Source organism: Lemur catta, chromosome 23, assembly GCF_020740605.2.
Source record: "Lemur catta isolate mLemCat1 chromosome 23, mLemCat1.pri, whole genome shotgun sequence".
NCBI lineage: Eukaryota > Metazoa > Chordata > Mammalia > Primates > Lemuridae > Lemur > Lemur catta.
Window position 1 is genome coordinate 19,097,038 of NC_059150.1, and position 23,390 is coordinate 19,120,427.

General features: G+C 44.3%; 1 protein-coding gene across 1 annotated transcript in view; it reads right to left on the bottom strand.

Annotated features, from left to right (window-relative positions):
* Positions 1-1,476: 1,476 nt before the first annotated feature.
* NMNAT2 (nicotinamide nucleotide adenylyltransferase 2) overlaps positions 1,477-23,390 on the bottom strand; it is a 140,864-nt gene continuing 118,950 nt past the window's right edge. The window contains exons 9-11 of the mRNA XM_045536372.1: positions 11,232-11,333; positions 11,035-11,102; positions 1,477-2,743 (exon numbers count right to left, since the gene is read on the bottom strand). Of these exons, the coding sequence (XP_045392328.1) occupies positions 2,641-2,743; positions 11,035-11,102; positions 11,232-11,333 (273 nt within the window). The 3' untranslated portion in view covers positions 1,477-2,640. The remainder of the gene's footprint in view (positions 2,744-11,034; positions 11,103-11,231; positions 11,334-23,390) is intronic.

Genomic DNA, 23,390 nt, shown 5'->3' on the forward strand with positions numbered 1-23,390 from the left:
GTGGGATGCAGACCCAATGGGCTCGACCAGAGGCCAGCAGAGTGACAGAGAAACAAAGGAAGTCAAGTCTGCTCATGGGGATCCTATAAACTCTATCCGTGACTCCAGATCCTTGAAAAAGCCATGTTTCCCCAGGGACACAGCCCTGTGTCCCTTTGTCTCATTTCCTGGTTTATGATGGTTTTGCCTGGACAAAGCCTTCTTCTTTGTCTCTCCAGCAATAGTATCATCCTGAGCACTTTCTGGGTCCTCCTTAACCTTCCCCAGAGCCAATCTTTCTTGGATTCAGAGGGTCAGTTTCTGGGATTTCCTCCAAACTGTTGAGATCTCCTGATTTCTGGGGGAAACCTAGCTATGGTCTTCCTCACCATCACATCCTCCCCCGGGGCTGGCATGAGCGAGCCACATATGGGAAACACCGGGGACAGCATAATTTAGAGTAAGGCTGGGGAAGAGTAGAGATCACATGTGGCCCTGGTCAGCCTCACAGGGGAGTGGCGGGGCAGAGGCCACCTGGCATAATGGCCTGAGGGCCAGCGAGATGATATCCTCTTGTCAGGCCCTACACTTGCTGTGTGTCCGACCAGCCATTTAACCCAATGGACCTCTGCTCCCTCACCTTTGAAGGGGAGTGTTAGATCAACTGAGCTCTAAAGTTTTTTTCAGTTAATTATTTCATGATTCTTAGTCGAACACTGAGACCCAAGAATAAGATCTTCCTTTTCTTCCTCTGAAGATTATTTCCATAATCTAAGAAGAATAGCACCCCCTTTGGATGCTACTCTGCCATGTTCTTGTGTTGAATCCAGTTCCTTTTCCTGGAATAAGAGGAGGATGTTGCAGGTGTGAGATGTGTGGAAAGGAACATTGTCCCTGGTTTTGCGTCCCATCTGGCCCCTGCTGTGCTACAGCTGGTACTCAGTTTTGATAAAAGTATCCTAACACTTGGGGACAATTCCTCAAAGACAACCAGAAACCCAAAAGCCAGGGACTGGATGAGAGACAGCAAAACACAAGAGAGTAATTTCCCTGTGGCTCTCCGAGTAGGCCATGAGTGAGGCCTTAACAACCAGAACAAAACGTGTCAAAACTGTCTCCAGGAGCAGAGAGGAAGGTAGGAAATTAGGGAGAAAGGGAGTGAAGCAGTTCAGTGGCTCTTAACCCATCCAAGATCTTTCTGCTGGGAACCCACTCCCGTGTCAGCTGGATCTCCTCCAGAGGTTCCCAGCTGGGGGGGCTCTGGGGGAGCTGTGACCAGCCCCAGAAACAAGGCCAAGGCACTGCTTCTCAGGAAGAAACTGCCTCAGGCCCGGCGTGTGTCACTGCAGCTAGAGAGAGTGTAAGAACCAGCAAATCCCAGCAGGGCAACGAATTGCTTTCTCCTAGGTCATCCCAAACTTACATCATAATAGAGACATTTCCCAGCCAAACAGGCAATAACTAATTCCAATTAGCAAAGATGTCTAGGGTTGAGTGAATTCCTAGCATGTTTTGTTTTGTTTTGTTTTTTAAGAAATGACTGCATTGTCAGGATTTGGCCTTGCCTATGTGATTCTTCTCAGATACAGGAACGTGGCTGAGCACGGCTTCCACTGGCTGAGGGGGTGATCTGCCGGTTCCTGGGCAATGCCTGGGCTGGTGGGGAACACACTGTGCCCACATTAGTCAATGAGCAGATGCCACCAGGAAATGAGGATGGACTGGCTCTGTGTGACCACAGGCCAGAGCATGAGAAAAATGGTCTTTGGAAACAAAGGAAATGGACTCAAATTCTTCTGAGAAACCCTACTTTTCCCTGACTTGCCTCCCAGGTTTCAGAACCTGAGAATCTCACTCCTGACCAAAGGCTGCTGCTGCTGCTGAGTGTGTGTGTGTGTGTGTGTGTGTGTGTGTGTGTGTTGGAGAAGTGGAGGTGGCTTGGCCTTCTCTCCTGGGTGTGGCCCTCACGCACTTACTGAGTGCTAAGGCTGGCTACAGCGTCCCGTCAAAGGGAAATGATACCACAGGAGTGCATCAAGACTACAGACATAGAGAACCATGGACACTGATTTCATCCAAGTTCTATGAGGAGTGGACAAAGAAAATTAATAAATAAAAAGAAAGAAAAGAAAAATAGCCCTTTGTAGTAAAGGGCATGCTGGGAAGGCAAGAGCCAGAGCCACCTCCCCAGAGCATGCTGGGAGGATGGGCACCTGGGCCGCCTCCCCAGAGCATGCTGGGAGGATGGGCGCCAGAACCGCCTCCCCAGAGCATGCTGGGAGGATGGGCACAAGGGCCGCCTCCCCAGAGCATGCTGGGAGGATGGGCGCCAGAACCGCCTCTCTAGAGCATGCTGGGAGACAGACACCAGTACATCTCCAAGGACTGCACTTCCCCCAACTCCCACCCCTATTCCCTCACCCACCCCCAACCTGGAGACTAGAGGAAAGTTTGTCCAAAGATGACTGAGGAGTAGGGAATGCCATGGTTCTCTGCAGGTCCCCCACACTGTGGGGGGTTAAGTCAGCAAGTGGGAGAACAGTCAAGATGAGGAGATGGAGAAACAGAGGCAAGAGAGAAACAGGGGGACTGACAGAGACTGGAGGGGCCAGTGTGTTGGCAGAGGACGAGAGGAGAGTGGAGCAGAGGGCTGTGTGGCTGTTAGCCGGAGGCATTGATGTACAGCTGGCTCTTGAGGATGTAGTCGATGACCGGCTGGGACAGGTAATCCACGACATGGCCGTCCCCATGCTGCAGGGCTAGCCTGCACAAGAAAAGAGGTCATCAGATGAGCATCCAAACCTGAAGCAAGCTAGGAAACCTGGTCTGACCTCTGTCTTTCAGGGAAAGGGTGTACCAGTGTGTCCCCAACATCCCATGACCGGCCTGTGCTTAGATTGAGTAAAGGTATCTGTATTAGAAGAAGCCCTCCTCCTCCCAGTTCCTCCCCAACCCTGGTGACACCATTTATCCTGGCTCTACCACTTTCTAGCTAAGAGACCCCAGGCGAGTTATTTAAGCCCTCTATTCTTCAGTTTTCTCCTCTGTAAAATGAGGGTACTATTTGGCCAATAGCATTTAGTTATTAACAGGATTAAATGAGTCAGTATGCAAAGCACTTAGAATAGCACCAAGCACACAGTTGGCATCTTAATGTATAAACTATTCTTTTTTGTTAAATAAATTTTATAGTGTATATTTAAGGTATACAATATGATGTGATAAGATACATATATAGTGTAATGGTTACTATAGTGGAACAAATTAATATATCTATCATCTTGGTTACCCACTTTTTCCCCTTGTGGCAAAAATAGCTATAATCTACTCATTTAGCAAAAACCCTGAATACAATACATACACTATTATTAACTATAGTCCTCATGTTGTACATTAGATCTTTCTACTTATTCATTCTACATATTTGCTACTTGGTATCCTTTGACCTGCATCTCCCCATTTTCTGTCCCTCTGGCCCCAACCCTGCTAATCACTGTTTTATTCTCTATGTATTTGACCTTTTTTAAAAAAAAAGATTCCACATTATGAGTGGAATGTCTGGCTTATTTCACTTAGCATAATGTCCTCCAAATCCATCCATGTTGTGGCAAATGTCAGGATCTCTTTTAGGGCTGAATATTCCAGTATGTATATCTGCAACAGTTTCTTTATCCATTGATTCATTGATGGGCACCTAGGTTGTTTCCAAATCTTGGCTATTGTGAATAATGCTGCAATGAACATGAGAATGTGGATATTTTTATAGGGTGTTGATTTCATTTCCTTTGGGTATATAACCAGAAGAGGGATTGCTGGGTCTTATGGTAGTTCTATTTTTATTTCTTTAGGAACCTCCATACTATTTTTCACAGTGGCTATACCAGTGGCCATACCATTCCCGCCAACAATGTACAAGGGTTCCCTTTTCTCCACATCCCTGCCAACACCTGTTATCTCTAGCCTTTTTGATGTTAGATAGCTATCCTAACAGGTAGAAGTGGTACTCATCGTGGTTTTAATTTGCATTTCTCTGATAACTAGTGATGTTGAGCACCTTTTCATGTATCTGTTGGCAATTTTTATGTCATCTTTGGAGAAATGTCTATTCAAGTCCTTTGTCCATTTTTTAATTGGGTAATATGTTTTCTTGCTATTGAGTTATATAAGTTCTTCATAAATCTTAGATATTAACCACTTACCTGATACATGGTTTGCAAATGTTTTTTCCTCATCTGTAGGTTGCCTCTTCATTTCGTTGATTGTTTCCTTTGCTGTGCAGAAGCTTTTTAGTCTGATGTGATCCCATTTATTTATTTTTGCTTTTATAGCCTGAGTTTTTGGTGTGATAGCCAAGAAAGAATGGCTAAAGCCAATGTTGAGGAGCTTTACCCCTGTTTTCTCCTAGGAATTTTATGGTTTCAGATCTTATGTTTAGGTCTTTTATATATTTTGAGTTTATTTTTTCATCATAAGATAAGGTCCAATTTCATTCTTTTGCATGTAGAAATCCAGTTTTCCCAGAACCATTTATTGCAGAGACTCCTTTCCCCATTGTGTCTTTTTGGTGGCTTTATCAAAAACTAATCAACCATATACGTTTGAATTTAATTCTGTGTTCTCTACTCTGTTCCCCTGGTCTGGTGGGTTTATTTATTTTTTTTTTTTGCCAGTACCATACTGGTTTGATTACTAGAGCTTTGTAATATAATTTCAAATCAGGAAGTATGATACTACCAACTTTGGGGTTTTTTTGTTTCCCCCACTTCAGAATTGCTTTGGCCAGGGGTGGGGGAATCTTTTCATGTTGGAAGACCGTACTAATTTAGCTGTAATCAAATAAAGCCATATTCAAGAAATTTCTATTAGATATACTTTAAAATGTACATTATTTTATAAAAATCTAACTACTATGTACTTAATAATTTCAAAAAATGAACACCATTTAATTTTAAATTAACTAACCTTTTAATGACTTTGTTGTGTCTGCTTTTTATTGGAAAGCATTTGAATGGCTGGTGGCAGCATGGCAGTCCACAGTTGCAGCTGGTCCTCTAGATGGGTGTCAGTCATTTGTGACCTTAAGGCCATCTTGATTGGGGTTAGGTAATAGAATATAAATTCACATCAATAAGTGGTTGAAAAGCAAGAAAGCATTTTTGGGGCATGTTGCATTTTTACATATTTCAATTGGATCTTTCTTAGTATCAAACAATGACTTTAAAATGTCATCTGCTGAGAGCTCAGTTCCATCTATAGTTCTTTAGGTGTCTTGGTGACATCAACTAGGTGAGGCTGAAATGCTAATTTGAGTGTGATGTCATGATTCTCAAAGTCAGTGAATTCATTGTATCCTCCAACTAATAGGTCTATAACAGCTGTGTATTCTTTAAATGATTCACATATATCATCCTGCTCATCAATGACCTTTGCTAACTGGGGAAAATGTTCATCCAAAATTTCCTTTTGAAGAAGTGTTTTGAAAAGAGATATTAATAGTTTTTCGAAATGCGTCGATTTTCTGGCCACAAATCATATATAGATTTAGCTTTACCTTGCAAAGAAATATTCAAGTAATTTTGATTTGACATATCACACAGAAAAACTGCATTGCTATAGAAATCTTCTTTCAATAATTCACATTGCTGTTCTTCATAAAATTTAACTATGTGTTCTCGCAGAGATAAAATTTTGGCTAACACCTGTCCCTGCAATGGTCAACAGGCTTTAGGATGATACAGCAAATCTACACTGAATACCTCATCCTTCAACTGTAGCATGTTACAAAACTGATGATGTCATGTTGCATTTGCATGAATATGGTTAACAGTACTCACAACTTGTTGCAAGGTGTCACTTAAAATAGTAGCTGTAGTATAGAGATTTTGCTGATGCACGACACAATGAAAAGAAATGAGAGCATCTGGATCTGATAGTACTTTTTTTATCTGTGCAATAAACCCGTCACATTTTCCTGTCATGGAAGGTGCACCATCTGTACATACACTCACTAAATTTACCAAATTCAGTCTTACTTCATATTCTTGAAAGTTGTTGAATGTATCTATCCCCCATGTTCTGTTCGCAAGAGTGCCCAAAGCAAGCAATTCTTCATAGCAAAGAAAATCTTCTGTTACGACCTGAATGAAGTGTAAAACCTGCATTAAGTCAGTAGTATCAGTTGATTCATCCAAAGTCACCGAATAATATCTATTTTCCTTTTGAAGTATTGCATGAAGTTGTTCTGTTAAGTTGAAGGCTAATTCATGCTGCACATCAGTTATGATTCTCCTTGAAAGAGGCAGTTGCTTGCACTTCCTATAACTTCAACAATGCAGTCTTTCACCATTTTTACATTACTGGATGGCTTCCTTTTTCCCACTATATAAGCTACTTTATAAGTTGCTTCAGTGGCATTATTTCCAGGTCTTATTCCTGCTTGAAAGAATTGTCTTTGATTTTGCTTTTCATCTTTTAATTTTTGCAATACAACCTTTTGTGCCCCTCCCTCTAGTTTAAAATATTTGTGGTCCTTATGAGTTTTATAATGCTGATGAGCATTGAATTTCTTTTTTTTTTTTTTTTTTTTTTTTTTTTTTTTTTTTTTGAGACAGAGTGTCACTTTGTTGCCCGGGCTAGAGTGAGTGCCGTGGCATCAGCCTAGCTCACAGCAACCTCAAACTCCTGGGCTTAAGCGATCCTACTGCCTCAGCCTCCCTAGTAGCTGGGACTACAGGCATGAGCCACCATGCCCGGCTAATTTTTTTGTATATATATTTTTTTTTAGTTGGCCAGATAATTTCTTTCTATTTTTAGTAGAGACGGGGTCTCACTCTTGCTCAGGCTGGTCTCGAACTCCTGACCTCGAGCGATCCACCCGCCTCGGCCTCCCAGAGCTAGGATTACAGGCGTGAGCCACCGCGCCCGGCCGAGCATTGAATTTCTTTAACGTTGATATTGCAGTATCACAAAGCAAGCAAATCATCTCATCGTTAACAGAAACAAGATAATATTGCAATTCCCAATCCTCATTAAAAGATCTATTTTCTTCCTTCAGTTTTCTCTGGTCTTCTTTGACATGATGGGCTGTTAAGCAGACAGAATTCAATACACTGTCAAGTGGTGCAACTATTCACAAATTCCACTTCAAAGAGAAACACAGTGCACCATTGTCAAAAGCTGGTAACAGACTGACATACTCGACCCCCATGAACTCTTAGCAACCAGCCTCATGCTGTAGTGGCACCAGTCAGGCAGGGGATGTTAGAACTAAATCGTGAACGATGTAGGAACTGTCAATTTAGCCATTATGGCTTACAAATGTTCTAGCTGTGCCAGTCAATCTGGGAGGATTATTTTGTTGAAACATATTTTATTCTTTGGTATTTTAACTATGTTCATTTACAAAATAAAATAAAAATATAAAAGATGAACAAAAATGTGTAAATAGAAATAAAAGGATTTGTTTTGTAAAATTGGGGTTCAATCAAAAGGCCGGACTTAAGGACCTAGAAACTCACATGTGGCTTTAAGGCTGAAGGTTCTCCACCCCTGGCTTTGGCTATTGAGGGTCTTTTGTAGTTTCATACAAATATACAAATTTTAGGGCTGAGTTTTCTATTTCTGTGAAAAGTGAATACCATTTGGGTTTTGATGGGGATTACACTGAATCTATATTTTGCTTTAGGTAGTTTAGACATTTTAACAATATTAATCATTCCAATCTGTGACCATGGAATATCTTTCCATTTATTGGTGTCCTCTTAAATTTGTTTCATCGATGTTTTATAGTTTTTGATATATAGATCTTTCAACTCCTTGGTCAAATTTATTCCTAAGTATTTTCTTCTGATGCTATCAGAAATGGGATTTTCTTGATTGCTGTTTCAGATAGGTCATTATTTTTGTATAGAATTTGTATGTTGGTTTTGTATCCTGCAACTTTACTGAATTCATTTATTAGATCTAACAGTTTTTGGTGAAGTCTTTGGGGTTTTCTTCATATATGGTCATGTCTGCAAATAGAGATAATTTTACTTCTTCCTCTCTAATTTGGGTAACTTCTATTTCTTTTTCTTGTCTAAATACTCTTGGTAGTACTTCCAGTACTATGTTGAATAGAAGTGGTGAGAGTGGACATCCTTGTCTTGTACCAGATCTTAGAGAAAAAGCTTTCAGTTTCTCCCCATTGATTATAATGTTAGCTGTGGGTTTTTAAATAAATGGATTTTATTATTTTGAGGAACTTTCCCTCTATATCTATACTGTTAAATGAGCTTTTGTCAAGAAAGGATATTGACCTTTGTTGAATGCATTATCTGTGTCAATTGATATGATCATGTGTTCTTTGTCTTTTAATCTGTTAATGTGATATATCACATTGATTGATTTGTGTATGTTAAACTAGTCTCGCATGTGCCTGATATTTCGTACCTGATCAGATGTATAACCTCTTTGATATGTTGTTGAATTTTTTCTTAAGAGACAAGGTCTTGCTATGTTGCTTAGACTGGATTTGAACTCCTGGGCTCAAGCCATCCTCCTACCAAGGCCTCCTAAATAGCTGGGACTATAGGCAGACACCACCACTAATATTTTATTCAGGCTTTTTGCATCAATGTTCATCAGAGATATTGGCCTATAGTTTTCTTTTCTTGCAGTGTCTTTGTCTGCCTTAGGTATCAAGGTAATGCTGACTTCATAAGATATGTTAGGAGGATGTAGTCCTTCCTATTTTTTGGAAGAGTTTAAGAAATATTAATCCTTCTTTGAAAGTTTGGTAGAATTCAACTGTGAAGCCATTTGGTTCTGGGCTTTTCTTTGTTGAGAGGTTTCTAATTACTACATCAATCTTTTTGTTTGTTATTGGTACGTTGAGTCCTTTTATTTCTTCCTGATTCAAGCTTGGAAGATTTTTTTTTAAGGAATTTATCCATTTCCTCTAGGTTATCAAATTCCTTGGTTTATAATTATTCATAATAGTTTTGTGTGATCCTTTTTATTTCTGAGGCATCTGTTGTAATGTCTCCACTTTCATTTCTGATTTTATATTAATATATTTGAGACTTGTTTTTCCTTAGTCTAGATAAGGGCTTATCAATTTTGTTTATTTTTTCAAAAAAAACCAACTCTTAATTTTATTAACTTTTCCTATGGGTTTTCTATTCTCTATTTGCTTTATTTTTGTTTTGGTCTATATTATTTCCTTCCTTCTGCTAACTTTGGTTTTAGTTTTGGTTTTTGTTTTTCTAGTTCCTTGAGGCACAATGTTAGTCTATTGACTTGAGATCTTTCTTCTTTTTTAATGTAGGCACTTATTGCTATAAACTTCCTTCTTAGAAATGTATTAGTTTTTCTTCTTTCACCTCTGGTGTTCCTCTGCATGATTGTCTCATGAAAATGAATCTTCTGGGGGTTCCTGTGATTGCCACATCTTTTCCCTCCTGTAGGGGCCCTCATCTGTGAGCCCGTGCAGGGGAGGCACCCACAGCTATGAAGGACTCCGGTGATAAACTTTGGTTTCTGCAGTTTTTCTCCAGCCTTAGTCTAGCTGCTTCCTGTTCTCTCCTCATATGATAGTCTTGAGAATGTCAGGCCCCAATAAGCTATTTGTAAAACTTCATAAACTCATGCAGATGTCTAATTTCTGAAAGGCATCTAAGCCCTGCCTGTGAGATCTCCCTGGAAAATGGCTCACTGCCTTGCAATGCATACACTGTCTTGACCTTGCAAGCTAGGTCTCTAAGTGCCTCCCTGCATCGTAAAGCTTTTTGGAAAAAGTGTCTATACCTGTGGTTTCCAAATGCCAATCTCAACTTCATCAAATTCACCCAGGAAGCAGATTCCTAAGTGCAAGCCCCACAAATTCTGATGGGGGTGAATGGGACACAGGAATTTGTACTGCTGTGTAACTCTTCACGGTGATTCTAATGTGCAGCTGTGTTTGGAATCACAGCCTTCCCCTCTCCCCTCACTGTCCATTATCCTTGGGTTTCTGCCCTCACCTTGCAGTTGATGCTACTCTTGCAAGTGTCCCGTAATTGCCTCCCAGGGAAGAGTCCAGAGGACTTTTAAAGTCCTGTGCTCCTTTGATTTCTCTGAAACATGTGACACAGATGACAATGCTTCCCATCTTTGTATCCTCTCCTGCCTTAGTTTCTGGGCCACCACTACTGGTGGTTTCTGACTGCTCTTTAGCCTTCTTTTAACTGCTAGAATGTTTGCATATTCCATAGAGCCTTCTTCTCTTCTTGAATCTCTCTGTGAGCTCATCCATACCTGGAATTTTAATTGACACTTATATGCTTATGGCTTCAGCTTTACACTTCCAGACCTCTGTGTTCCATATATCTCACCATTCCACTGGATATTTCCACTTGGGGTTCAAGGTAGAGACTGTTAACTGGCCTTTAGTATCCAATCTCTCCTTCTTTGGTTTAGTAATAGAACCTCCCGAGTTTTATCTGGATATATGGCTGTCAAGTTATAAAGTCTATTTCCCAGGGTCCCTCCATCCTCGAGCCAGTAGGGTGCAAAGGGAAGTGATATGAACAACTCTGGGTCACCTTCTTAAAGACAAAGCTTCCTGCCATGGGCTTCACCTCGCCTTTTCCCACTGGCTGAGAAGAACTGTCATTGCAGCAGCTGTGGACCCAGAGATGGAAGCTTCCTACCAAAGAGGTCATAGATTCAATTCCTTTTGAACTAAGCATCTAACTTATTTAAAACGCTGAATATTGGAATCTTTTTGCTATGGCAGCTTAGCCTATATCTTTACTAATACATGATTCCATAAGCACCTCAAACTAAAGAGTCCACAACTAAAAACATCCTCTTCTCCCCTCAGACTAGCTAAGACTAGCTAATGGCCTGCCCCCACTGTGACTGGCCTTTCAACAGTAAATGGGTGGGTACAAATAAATGCGGTCCAAACAGGAGGCTGAATATGGGGCAGCAGGTGTCTGCCTGAATCTGAGGGTCACCCTTAACTGAGGAAAGCTGCATAGAAACTTGTAAGCCAGTTTAACCGAAGTCTCTCTGGCCATCTGTCAAACGTACCTGCTCTTGGTTGAGCTGACAACAGACATGGGATGGTTGATGTCATCCTTCACCACCATTATGTTGTTCTGAGGATAAAGCAGACAGAGTAGGTTGCCAGTCCCTCACACCAAGCTCCTCTTGATCCCTCAGCCCTCCAGCCCTCCCAGGACTCTCAGAAAAGGGCCACATCTCCCACAGGGAGATGGAGGACTCACTTTGTACTTGCGGAGTATTGAGGAGTGATTCATGATTCGATCTGTGTCGGCTGCATCCCGGGGCACCACCACAATGCCAAAGTCCCCAACAATCACCTCCATCTGAAGAAAGAGAGAGCGCCCTTTGGTGACACCATGACCCTAAACTCCTACCAAGAGACTGTGTAGCAAGCTGGAGCCATCTTCCATTCTTCCACGTGGAACCCAAGCTTTAGTCCCAAACTGGCCTTCTTGGCCCATCAGTCAGCTCCTTCAAGTAACAACCCAGACATAACTGTGTTAGTAGAAGGAGTGAAACCTTGCCTGCCACATAGAAGACACTTAATAAATACTCTATGCTGAGTGAGTAAATGCACTCTCACATGTCTGGTCAAGATCTCTTCAATTCCTGAGACTCCTGTTGAGTTCATAATGCTGCAGAATTACATGAATGACATATGATCCTTACCTGATAGATACCCTCGTGGGTGAAACAGGTCCCACAGTCCAGCAAGCATACCTCAGCCCTCAGCTGGACTTCATGAGAGGGACTGAAAGGTTCCCCTGGCTCACCCATGTGAGAGAAGCTGTTGGACTCAAGGGTAGCCAAGAGCAGAGAAGTGCTTACAAGGTATCAGTGTGTGCCCAGGCAGTGAGAGGATGATGATGATGGTGATTGTTGGGGTCACTTCTGAGATTAGCTTTTGCTAGAAGCTTAGTGCCATAATGAGGAATGAACCCTTCTTTTCATTACAAAATAAAAAAAAACACTTTTTTTTCTGATTATAGGTGTAATACAAGCTTGGAAAATCCATAAAAAATAAATAGCAATCAATTATAATCACACAATCCTGGTAACTACTGTTAACATTTTAGTATATTTCTGTCCAGTGTTCTTCTCTTTCCAAATAGGTGTATATAGGCCCAATTGGATTAAACTGCAAAATTAGTGATCTTCCCTGCATTTATTCATTAAGCGTTGTACTGTGAGCATTTTCTCACATTATTAAAAATTATTTGAAAACATGCATTTAAAAAATTTTGTATATTTCATACCATGGTATATTAAACCAGTCCTATACTGAGGAAAGTGTCCGGTTACTTCTGACTCTGCAGTTATATACAACACTTTGATAAAGATCTTTGTACATAAATCTTTTATCATATCTCTGATTATTTCCTTTGGATAAGAAGTAAAATAACTGGATAAAAGGATGTGAACTGGACATATTTCAAGCTCTTGAGACATATTACCAAGTTACTTTCTGAAAATTTGTGCCAAGTTTTATTTCCAAAGAGCCTGAAAGTTATGGCATTTAATCTAGCCTGGGCATATTACTGCTTAGATCTTGCAGTTATGGACTCCGGATGGGGAGAGGGAGGAGGAGATGGGTGGCTTCTAAGCAGCCATGCTCATTGAGCAAGACCTGGGCAGACAAGGGACCCAGATTTTTCCCATAATTCTCCAAACAAATGCTGCAAAAACCGATATTCTGGAGCACTGCGTGGCCCTTTCTTCTCTACCGGAGGATTTCTGCACAAGCAGAATTCCATTTCTAAGCCTGATTCATTGGTTTTGTGTACATTGTGTGTGTGTGGGGGGTGGGTGTGGGTGTGTGGGTGTGTGTGCACACCCTGGAATTGCAGCTGGAACTCTGAGGTTGCTGAAATAAAAAGTTGGCCAAAGGTGCCCTAAAAGTGAAGTTGTGGAAAGAAGTTAAAAGCTAGATGTAGACTATCAGAGCCCCCACTGGATCATGCCATTTGGAAGACAGAGTATTACACAACATGCTACGTCCATCGGTAGTGTTCAGATCAAGTAAACTGGCACGGAATCTTTTGTCCTCTAAACCAGGAATGACAGGGAGGGGCAGGGCTGGGAGTTGGGGTTAGTCAGCTCCTTCTGCCACAGCTTTTAGAATGTTGCTCTGGGATTCACTACTCAGACACTGGCTCTCAAACTGGCTCCATGCCAGAATCACCTGAGGGGCTTTTAAAAATCCCAAAGCCAAGCTCACACTCAAGGTCAATTAACAAAGGGTGTGGGACCCATGCAGCACCTAATTCCTCAGGTGATTCCAATATGCAAGTTTGAGCCCCAGTGGTCTGAGTACTAAATTAAAACTCCAAGGAAATTGGTATGGCAGAGAAAAATAGAAATGAGAAAGGAGGAGAAGAGGAGAGGAGAGAGAATCTATCCAAGCTGGTAAACATGGAGATTCCTAAGCTGCCTGGTTATGTACATGTTTCAAAATACTCTGGTGTAGACTGCATGATGTAGGATCTGCCTTCAAGCTGATTCTGAGAACTTGATGGCTGTTTTATACATGACAGGTGTGATAATGGGGCTATTTAAAGCGAGCATTCTAGTTTAAAGCATGAAAATAACAGCTCAGAGCGGCAGTCTGCGCTCACGGGGGAATCCTCCTGTGGGCAACATTAGTGCAGCTGCTGCTCCCCACTAAGAACCTAATGATCTGAGCACCCAATCAGTAACTGTGCCAGGCTGATCAGTGGGTGGCAAGAGATGGAGACCTGGCTGCTTGAGATGGTTTCCTTTTCCAGAAAAAAGTGACAGGCTTGTTCCTGGGAATCACAGATGGGGTGAGGGCTTTAGGGCATCACTGCAGGGGTTCGGGCCAGAGACTGCAGATGCTCTCTGCTCCTTTGGCCAGACACCAGGGTATGGATGTGATTTCACGCTGGAGGGTGTTAGTGTGTGTGTGTTTCAGGGGTGCGGAGGTGCTAGGTGCTAGCGTTGGTGAGGTGTGTCCTTGGTCCCCTTGGTCTCATCTCCCTCCTGGGGCAGGGCTGTCCTTCCCACCCTACCCTCATTCCCTGTCTTCACCAGGCCTCCCGACAACACCTCCTGTTTGTCTCCTACCTCTCTGGATGCGACTTTTTGTTCTCCCCATGCTAATTTCTTCTCTTCTCTCTGACCTTGAACCCCTGGAGTCTCCCAGGACTCTGTCCTTAGACCTCTTTTCTTTTCTATCTACATGCCCACCCTTAATGATTTCATTCAATCTCAAGGTTTCAAAGACACTCTAAAGGCTTCCAAGTTAATATCACCAGCATAAACTTCTCTCATGAACCCCAGACTCATACATTAGCTGCCTTCTCAACGTGCCCACTTGGATCTCAAACTTAATCTCAGTATGTCCATGAGCCCCTGGACCTTCTAACATAACTAAATAGATACACTGCCCCCCCGCAAATGCTTTTCCTATAGTCCTTTTCATTTCAATAAATAGAAACTGTTCTTATAATTGCTCAGACCAAAAGCCTTGGTATTTTCTTTGATTTCTCTCTTTCTTTCACATCCCACATTTAGTCCACAGGATAATCTAATTGACTCTATCTCCAAAACAAATCCAAGAATCTGCTCATTTCTCACCATTTCCATCACTTCTACCTTGATCCGAGCCTCCTCTGAGATAGGCTGAAGAACGGCCCCCAAAGATATCCAGGTCCTAATCCCTAGAACCCGTGAATACGGCAAGAGACTCTGCAGATGGGATTACATGAGGGATCTTGAGATCATCCTGGGTTATGTGGGCAGGCCCTAAATGGAGTAACAAGTGTCCCTATAAGAGACAGGCAGAGAGATTTGAGACCGAAGAGAGAAGATGACGTAAAGAAGGAGCAGAGAGAGACCTGAAGACAGTATATTACGGCCGTGCAGATGGAGGAAGAGGCCATAAGCCAGTGAATGCAACAAATGCAGCTCTAGAAGCCAGAAGACTCAAGGAAGAAGATTCCCCTGTAGATCCTCCGGAGGGAGTCCAGCCCTGCTAACAACTTGGTTTTGGCCCAGTGAAACCTATTTCAGACTTTTGGCTTCCAGAACTGTAAGAGAATAAATATGTGTTATTTTAAGCCACCAAGTTTGCAGCAACAGGGAAACTAGTTCACTTCCATTATATCTCCTTGGATTGCTCTGGTCTCCCTGTTATGTTCTTGCCTTTTTCAGTCTATTCCCAACAGCCAGACTGATAATGTTAAAATGTAAGTCAAATTATGCTGCTCCTTGGCTGAAAACCTTTCACTTAAATATCACTTGCTTGGTGAGACCCTCTCTGGCCACCCTAATTAATGTTGCATCCCTTGCCCCCCACCTACCCCCAAATACCTAAATTCTCCTGAGAGTTGCATTCCCACCCTTTAGGCTCTCTGAGCAATACCAAGGTGGCTGGCAAAAACAACCACTTTACAAAACATGGCAAAAAGCAGCCAAGAAGAAAGCGCTGTTCCATTCTCGAAGACTGGTATGATGGGAACACACTGGCTATGTTCAATGTAAGAACTGTTGGAGAAGCACTAGTCACAAACACACAAGGAATCAAAATTTCACCTATAGCCTCAAGGGTCATGTGTCTGAACCAACCTTCCTAAGCTGCAAAATTATGAAGTTGCATTTAGAAAATTTTCAAGCTGATTACTGAGCATGTTTAGTTAAAAAATTGCCTAACTTCCATGGCATGGATGTTACCCACAACAAAGTGTGCTCGGTGGTCAAAAAATGGCAGACCATGACCGAAGCTCATGTTGATATCAAGACCACGGATGGTCATCTGCTTTGTCTGTTCTGTGTTGGTTTTACTGAAAAACACATCATCAGACATGGAAGCCGTCAGTACCAACAGATCTAGCAGATCCAGAAGAAGATGATGGAAATCACGATTAAAGAGGTGCAGACAAATGACTTGAAAGAAATGGTCGATAAATTGCTTCTGGACAGCATTGGAAAAAACATAGAAAGGGCTTGCCAATCTGTCCTCCCTTGATGTCTTCATTAGAAAAGTAAAATGCCAAAGAAGCCCGAGTTTAAACTGGGAAAACTCATGGAGCTTCATGGCGAAGGCAGCCATTCTGGAAAAGCTACCAAGAGAGAGACAGGGGCTGACGTTGAATAAGCTGATGGATATAAGCCACTGGACCAAGAATCTGTTTAAAATTCAGACTTTTTTAAAATTTATTTTATTTCTTTGGAGATAGAGTCTCGCTCTTTTGCCCAGGCTAGAGTGCCATGGCGTCAGCCTAGCTCACAGCAACCTCAAACTCCTGGGCTCAAGCAATCCTTCTGCCTCAGCCTCCTGAGTAGCTGGGACTACAGGTGTGCACCACCATGCCCGGCTAATTTTTTCTATATATGTTTAGTTGTCCAGCTAATTTCTTTCTATTTTTTTTTTTTTTCAGTAGAGACGGGGTCTCGCTCTTGCTCAGGCTGGTCTCGAACTCCTGACCTGGAGCAATCCTCCCACCTTGTCCTCCCAGAGTGTAGGATTACAGGCGTGAGCCACTGCACCTGGACAGACTTTTAATGGTGACAAATAAAAAGCCTTATTCATGAAAACATAAATCAGATCAAATCAAATCAACAACAACAAAGCGGATTTCCCAGACCTTGCCCTGGGAATTTTGATGCAGTCCGTGTCAATGTGCTGGAGCTTCTCTTTGTAAGGCCCCCTAGTGCCTCTGATGTGCACCCACCTGGCAAAGTGTTGTTTTAAATCACATGGACAGTCGCCTAAGCTGCTAACACTGGGCTGGGTTGGGATGAGGTCAAAATGCTACACCTATCGGAAAAGCACACCAGCACTGCTGGGAATGCCAGCAAGAATGAGGACACTCCCCCTGTGCCCTGGGGAGTGGGGGTGTAAGCGCAGACACCTGATCCCAGGAAGCAGGGGGCACTCAGACCCCTCTCCCCACGGAGCCTGCAGGAGCTCACCCAGCCACCTGGGACTGGGCTCCTGGTCCAGCACCTCCCGTCTTCATGAAGACTCTGTGGGTCTACTCTTGGGGGTGGGGGGAGGGTGAGTGGGTAGCCAGTGCAGCAGAGTTGTCCTGATGGTAGATTTCATTCCTGATGGTGGCCAGTGTGACCTCACACTGGGCAGGATGGGGGCCCAATCTTCTCCCCTTGCAGCACGCAGGGGCCCTCTCAGTTTAGCTCTGGCTTGTGTCGTGCCTCAGAGGTGGGACATTCATCCTGCTTCAGCTTCCTGCTCACACACACAGCTCTGATCACATCTTTTCATCTTCTGGTCACAGGCTCCCCAGGGGAGGTGGGGGTGGGGATGGGGAGAGGAAGTGGGAGGGGGTGGACTCCACTTCCCCAAATGAGGGGGATCTGAGGGAAGGATATGAGACATGTGAGGCAGGAAGCACTTTGGCCTTGGGAGAGAGAACGCTCATGACCCAGGCGGCAAATCTCTTGGAAGGAATGTGGAATTGTCATCATCCCTGTAAAGGCTGAACTTCAAGATCTTCCCTGCAGGATTTCAGGGGACACTTTGGATGGATGCCTTGTGTCTTTGCCAGGCAGTGTCCTAGGCTCTAGGGACAGTGTTGAGCAAGGCAGGTATCCATCTCTTAGACAGATCAGTATCTAGTGGGAATCATTAAGCAAACGATTATTTCCAACTGTACCTACTGCTATGAAGGATAAGGGCAGGTTACTACTGGATGGCTAATATCTTGTAGTGACTAATATATTAGGGGAACTGGCAAAAGTGTGGGCCACATCTCGTGGTGGGGGGAAACTATCTTACGGGCTGAACTCCTCCAGGTTGTCCCCAGGTACCTTTCGTTCTTTCACTGAGCAAACCTTCACTGAGTGTGTATGGCGAGTGGGGCACTGTCCTGGCATTGGTGAGTGAGACAGGCAGGTTTCCTGTACTCACAGAGCTTATCTTCAAGTGGGGAGAGATCATAAACAAATACGTATGTAAATAAGAAAACACCAGGTAGAGCTAAGTATACAATATTGATTATAAAACAAAATGACCCTTACGTTAAACCCAAATGACAAGAAAGGGCTGGGCAGGGGGGTATCTGGGGAAGAGCCTCCCCAGTGAGGCCACAGCTAATATAAAGGCCCTGAGGTGGGGGGAAAGTATTCAAATACACCAAGTGGACGGGAACACAGAGAGGCGGGAAAAGTAGACAAGGACCAGATCATGACAGAGATGGGGTTTCATTCCAATTGCAAAGAAAAGCCATTCGAGTGTTTTAAGAGGGTTTGACTTCCATGAGCAACAGGATCCAATGTAAACTGATTTATCCTGGCAGGCCTAACTGGTAAGATCCTCCGCAAGGTCATTCTGAGATCAGAGCTCAGAATCCCGACATTCTCTCCCAAACAGCACTCTCTTCTCAAGGTCTAGAGCATCCCGGACTGAGCCCACGGTGTTTCCAATCCAGATGAGGGTGATCAGGGAAAACATGGGGCCATCAGGAATGAGGGAAAGAAATATTTATGAAGATATCTATTATGTGCCAGGCACAAGCACTAGGAGCTTTATTGACATCACATTTAACCCTTACAACAACTGTCTTCTGAGATATGTGCCTCAGTTCTTATTTCATAGATGGGGAAACCAAGGCTCAGTGAAATTTAATAACCTGTCCCATCTGCACAGCTAGTAAGTGAATTTGAACCCACTCTGGTCTGCCTTGAAGGGTCTTTCTGCCACATCACACCTCTTCTAGATCCATTTTTAAGACACGTTTTAGTGACTTGAAACTTTTAGGGTTTAAAACTATTTTGATTTGAAAAATATATCCTATTTTATTTTTTTTCTCCCAGCTTTCCACAGGTTAAGTCCTCAATTCATCACTCTACCTCACTGCCTAGAGCACACAATTTTGTATACTTCTGCGTGGGTTAAAAAAGACACAGGGAGAAAGCTTCCAGCAGAAGCCACACCATGCATGAGGAGCTTCTGCACCGTGCCCCGTGCATGTCAGTGAAGAGTCTCCACCCGGGCTCTGGCCCCTGCCTGTCTCTGGAAGGAAGGCTGGGTGGAGGCTTGACTGGCCGGAGTCAAGACGGTGGGAATGCATTTCCAGGATGGCTCTCTTAATGAAAAACAACAACAAAACCAGCATCCTTCAGAGGAGCTTCCTAGAGGAAATCACCCCCACTCCCAGTGCCCATCTGACTGCAGAGGTGGGAAGGCAGGGGATTCCAGACTCAAGGCAAAAGCCGGAAAACCAAACGAATGGCGCCTTTGGCACAAGAACAACCAGAATCCCCCATGGTAGTTGCTGAGCCTCCTACCCTGAGCCTGCTAACCCAGCATCGGTCTCACTGGTGTGAGGGCCTAATCCCCTGGGTGCGAGAGAAAGTCCACCAGGCTTCCTGGCTGGGCCGGGACTGTCTGATAAAAACCATCTGAGCCTGAATAACCCGATGTTTGTCTTTGTTCCATTTGTCCTGGGGCCCTGGGATTTCTTCTGGAGTGGCTAATGCCCTAGGCTCTTCCTCTGTTTATTTTCTTTGGTTGTTTTCCCACCGCTGATGGATGCAGGAAGCAGTTAGCCCATGGCTGGTTGGCTGGCAAAATTCAGGATGCAGCCAATTAGAACCAGCCTGCGGAACGTGGGGCTTTCAGGAGTGCAAAAAGAAAAAGAAAAAAGAAAAAAACAATTTCCTCGTTGGCCCATCTCTGGCGCCTGATGTTCCATCTCTAGATTTTCACTCCTTTGGGTTAAACATTGACCCTTGCTCATTTAACATGCACATACCCTTGAGAGACGCTAATACATGGGATCATTAAACTTAATGATTTTGCTGCTTGCTTAAAAGTTAATAACTTCCCCCCCCAAAACCAGGGTAAACCTATTTCAACCAACCAGAACCATCTCCCCCAAAGGTCTCATTTCCAATACTGGGTCCTCCCTACTCAAAAAAGCTCTTCTCTTTGCCCCCACTTAAGCCAGTCCTGCCCACGAGTCAAAGGATGCAGAGAAGCAAGGCATCAGGTGGCTTGGGCGAGACTAGTTCCCTAACGAAGGGCCAGGGATGAGTAGGATCAGGGCCCGGGTCCTGGTCTCCGAGGCTGGTCCAGGGGGCTGGATCTTGATTTCTCTTAGAATTCAAGAACGAAAATGCCAATTGCCGGACCACACAGCGGCTCTTTTGTGTTCCACTTGAGAGGCACTCGGTGAACATGAATGGAATTTTTTTCCCCATGGAATGTAAGGGGAAGGGTGTGTCACACTGGTCAGAGAAGGTCAGAATTCGCTGTGGGCTAATGGATCTCAGTGCCTAATGGGAAATGCCACAAGGCTGTGTTTGCAGTGGGGGTGGTATTGTCCCTTTCATTGTGTCATTAGATTTCTGGATGGAGAGCTTTGGTTCAGGAATTCAAGGCGAAAGCAAGAGCACAAGTGACTCAGTGGGGAGGGTGTGGCTGCGCTGGAAGGGGCCTTGGCAGTCCTGCTGTCACACAGAACAGTCCTTCTCAGCCAGTGTCCAGCCCGGCTGGAGGAGAGGCTGCTCCACAGCCCCCGAGAGATGGGACGAGGCTCCCAGTTCTCCCAGACCTGTTTGAACAGTGGTTCTCTCCTGCCTTGTTCTTGAGGGTTCTGGAGAAAAATGGGAGGATGGAGTGTGGGGCCAGGGCCTAGACTTTTCCAGTAAGCAGCTTTGGTCTCCTCCCCGCATGCCTGTCCCCAGGCACGGGTAGGCTGAGGGCTCTGGGCCCACGGGCTCGGAGCACACCTCTGTTGCGGGCCGAGATGCACACTCGTTATGTGAGGAAAGAGCTCTTTAGACATTTCCCTCGTCTATGTCAGACGCAATGATCCTAAGGACCTCATAGGCAGGCTGTGGTTGAGGTGGGGGACTGAGCAGTCGACTGGGGTAGGGGGAGGCGGGTCTGCTCCAGGTTCTAGAAAACCCTCTGGAGCCAGCGTGAGGGTCTGCTTCACCCGCCCCTTCTGCTGCGTCGGCAGGGGACTGGACTTCTCATCACCCTGGACAGGTTAGATGCGCGTCCCTGCTGGCCTGGGACAGTGGTGCCCTCTGAGCACAGCCAGGCTGGGTGCCCGGGGTCTGCAGGGCAGACAACCATCCTGAAGTTTCAGTTTTAAAACTGGGTAAGTCCTGGGGAAACTGGGACTAGTTGGTCACTCTCCGTGCTGTCAGTTCATTATTTTGGAGCTTCCAAAATTATCCATCTCAGACTGGAGGTTGAGACTGGGATAGGAAAAGCCCTTCCCTTTTTCCACAACCACCCAGAAAGTACCGGAATTCTATGATCCCCCTCGGGAATCCAGAAAGGGAAGAGAGTCAGGGCTGAGCCGTGGCCAAGCGGTCGAATAAGACACATTTGAACAGAGGAGGACCTGACTCTGCCTCCATCGTCACATTCCTGGTAAATCAACAGCTATTTTTCTATTTTAACCACCCAGCCCTGGTCTCAATACCAGAGACCAACCAGAAGAGGAAAGACCTACAGCTCTTCTCCCTGGTCCTCAAACGTTGGTGTTAATACCTGACCATGCCAGGAGCAGCCATTCTGCAGAGAAGTCAGAGGCCCCGGGATCTAAGTCAGCAATGTCACCGGGAGCAGAGAGAGGGACTGTCCTACAGCCAGGGCCCCAAACTGTGTAAGCTTCAGGCTCCACAACGCCTGGGTCTGCCCTGGAGAGGAGGCTGCTCACCCCCCATACTTAGTAAACAGGCCCGGGGATTCCCTGCCGCCTGCTGACTCCATCCCTCTAAATCCCTCCCTGACTGTCAGGCCTCCCCATAAAACGGGGCCCCGGGCAATTGCACAGATTTGCCTGGATTCTTGAAAGAGCTTTGCTGAGATCTTGTACAGAACTTTGCCCCCGTTACTTTTTACTTTCTACGGCACCCTGTGAAGCAGCGAGGAAAGCGAAAGCCAATTAATCCACTTAATCCAGAACTGAAAGGAGGTTTAAAATTTCACCTGCAGGAAGTTGTTCCAGGATGGAGATGAAAGCCTTACGTAGCATAATTTGCTTCTTTGAAACTGTCCCTCCCCTCTCGGTTATCCCAGAGCACGCTAGCATTTATGCCTTTCACCTCGAATAGCTGTGGGTGTACCTCTGTGTGTCTATTTGTAAATTCACTCACGATTCTTGCACGTGGCTGTGTGTCAGGTACTGGCCTAGGCACTTTAAATAGATAATATCATTTAAGTCTTCCCATTATAACCATTTTAGAGACAGGGAAAACCAAAGCTCAAAATATATCTTGTCATGAGCTATGTTGGAGTAGAACTGGAATCTTGGGTCTGACCCTGAAGGTTGCCTCTCTCTTGCCTCTCTCGTCTCTCTCTCTCTCTCTCTCTCTCTCTCTCTCGTCTCTCTCTCTCTCTCTGTTTCTCACTCCAGAGACACATAAATATACATGAAAAGATTTCATATGTATATGTCATGCCACCTAATACTTAGGGGCAAGGGTTGTATATTACTTTAGAATCTCAATATGCTGTAGATAACATTTTATAGATTTATTATTATTATTTTATTTATTTGTTTTTATGTTTTGGAGACAGAGTCTCACTCTCTCACTCAGCTGCCCCAGTTAGAGTGCCGTCGCGGCACCATAGCTCACTGCAACCTCCAACTCCTGGGCTCAGGTGATCCTCCTGCCTCAGCCTCCAGAGTAGCTGGGACTACAGGCATATACACCACCATGCCCCAGCTAATTTTTTCTATTTTTATGGAGACGGGGGTCTCAATTTTGCTCAGGCTGGTCTGGAACACCTGAGCTCAAGGGATCCTCCCACCTCGGCCTCCCAGAGTGCTACGATTACAGGCATGAGCCACTGTACCTGGCCTAACATTTTATACATTTAAAAAAACAACTGAGGCCCAGAGAAGTTGACTGATTTGCACGGAGTCACACCGCAAGATAATAAAAAGTCTGCTACGTCTGGAATTGCTGCCCTAGGAATTCAGCTTGCAGAGGGCTATGGGGTTGGGATTTAGCATTAGCTCAGGCTATCAGGTGAACGAATGAATGAAACACAAGAATGAATGCATGTGTGAAGAGTGAGTAATTTATGGATTAGCTGATGTAAGACCATCACACTCAAGATCTGGCAACAAAAGATGTCAATTAAGCCTCTAAGTGGTATAAGTTTAACTGCTTGGTTCCCTCAAGCCAAGTCAATTGCCAGAAGGATCCTACTGACCTTTTGCCATTAACTTCTCCCTTCTTGACCCCTTTTCTTGTTGAGGGAATTCTAGGGTGGTATTTGGTATTTACTACCTCTTCAAAAGGAACCAAAGGAAAACAAAACACAATAATCTCCAAAGGGCAAAGGTATTTTTGTCCCTCCCTTCCTCCCACCTCCAACACACCCCTGCAAGCCCTACTCTACTTGGAGCATGGCACTGTGTGAGGCAGGT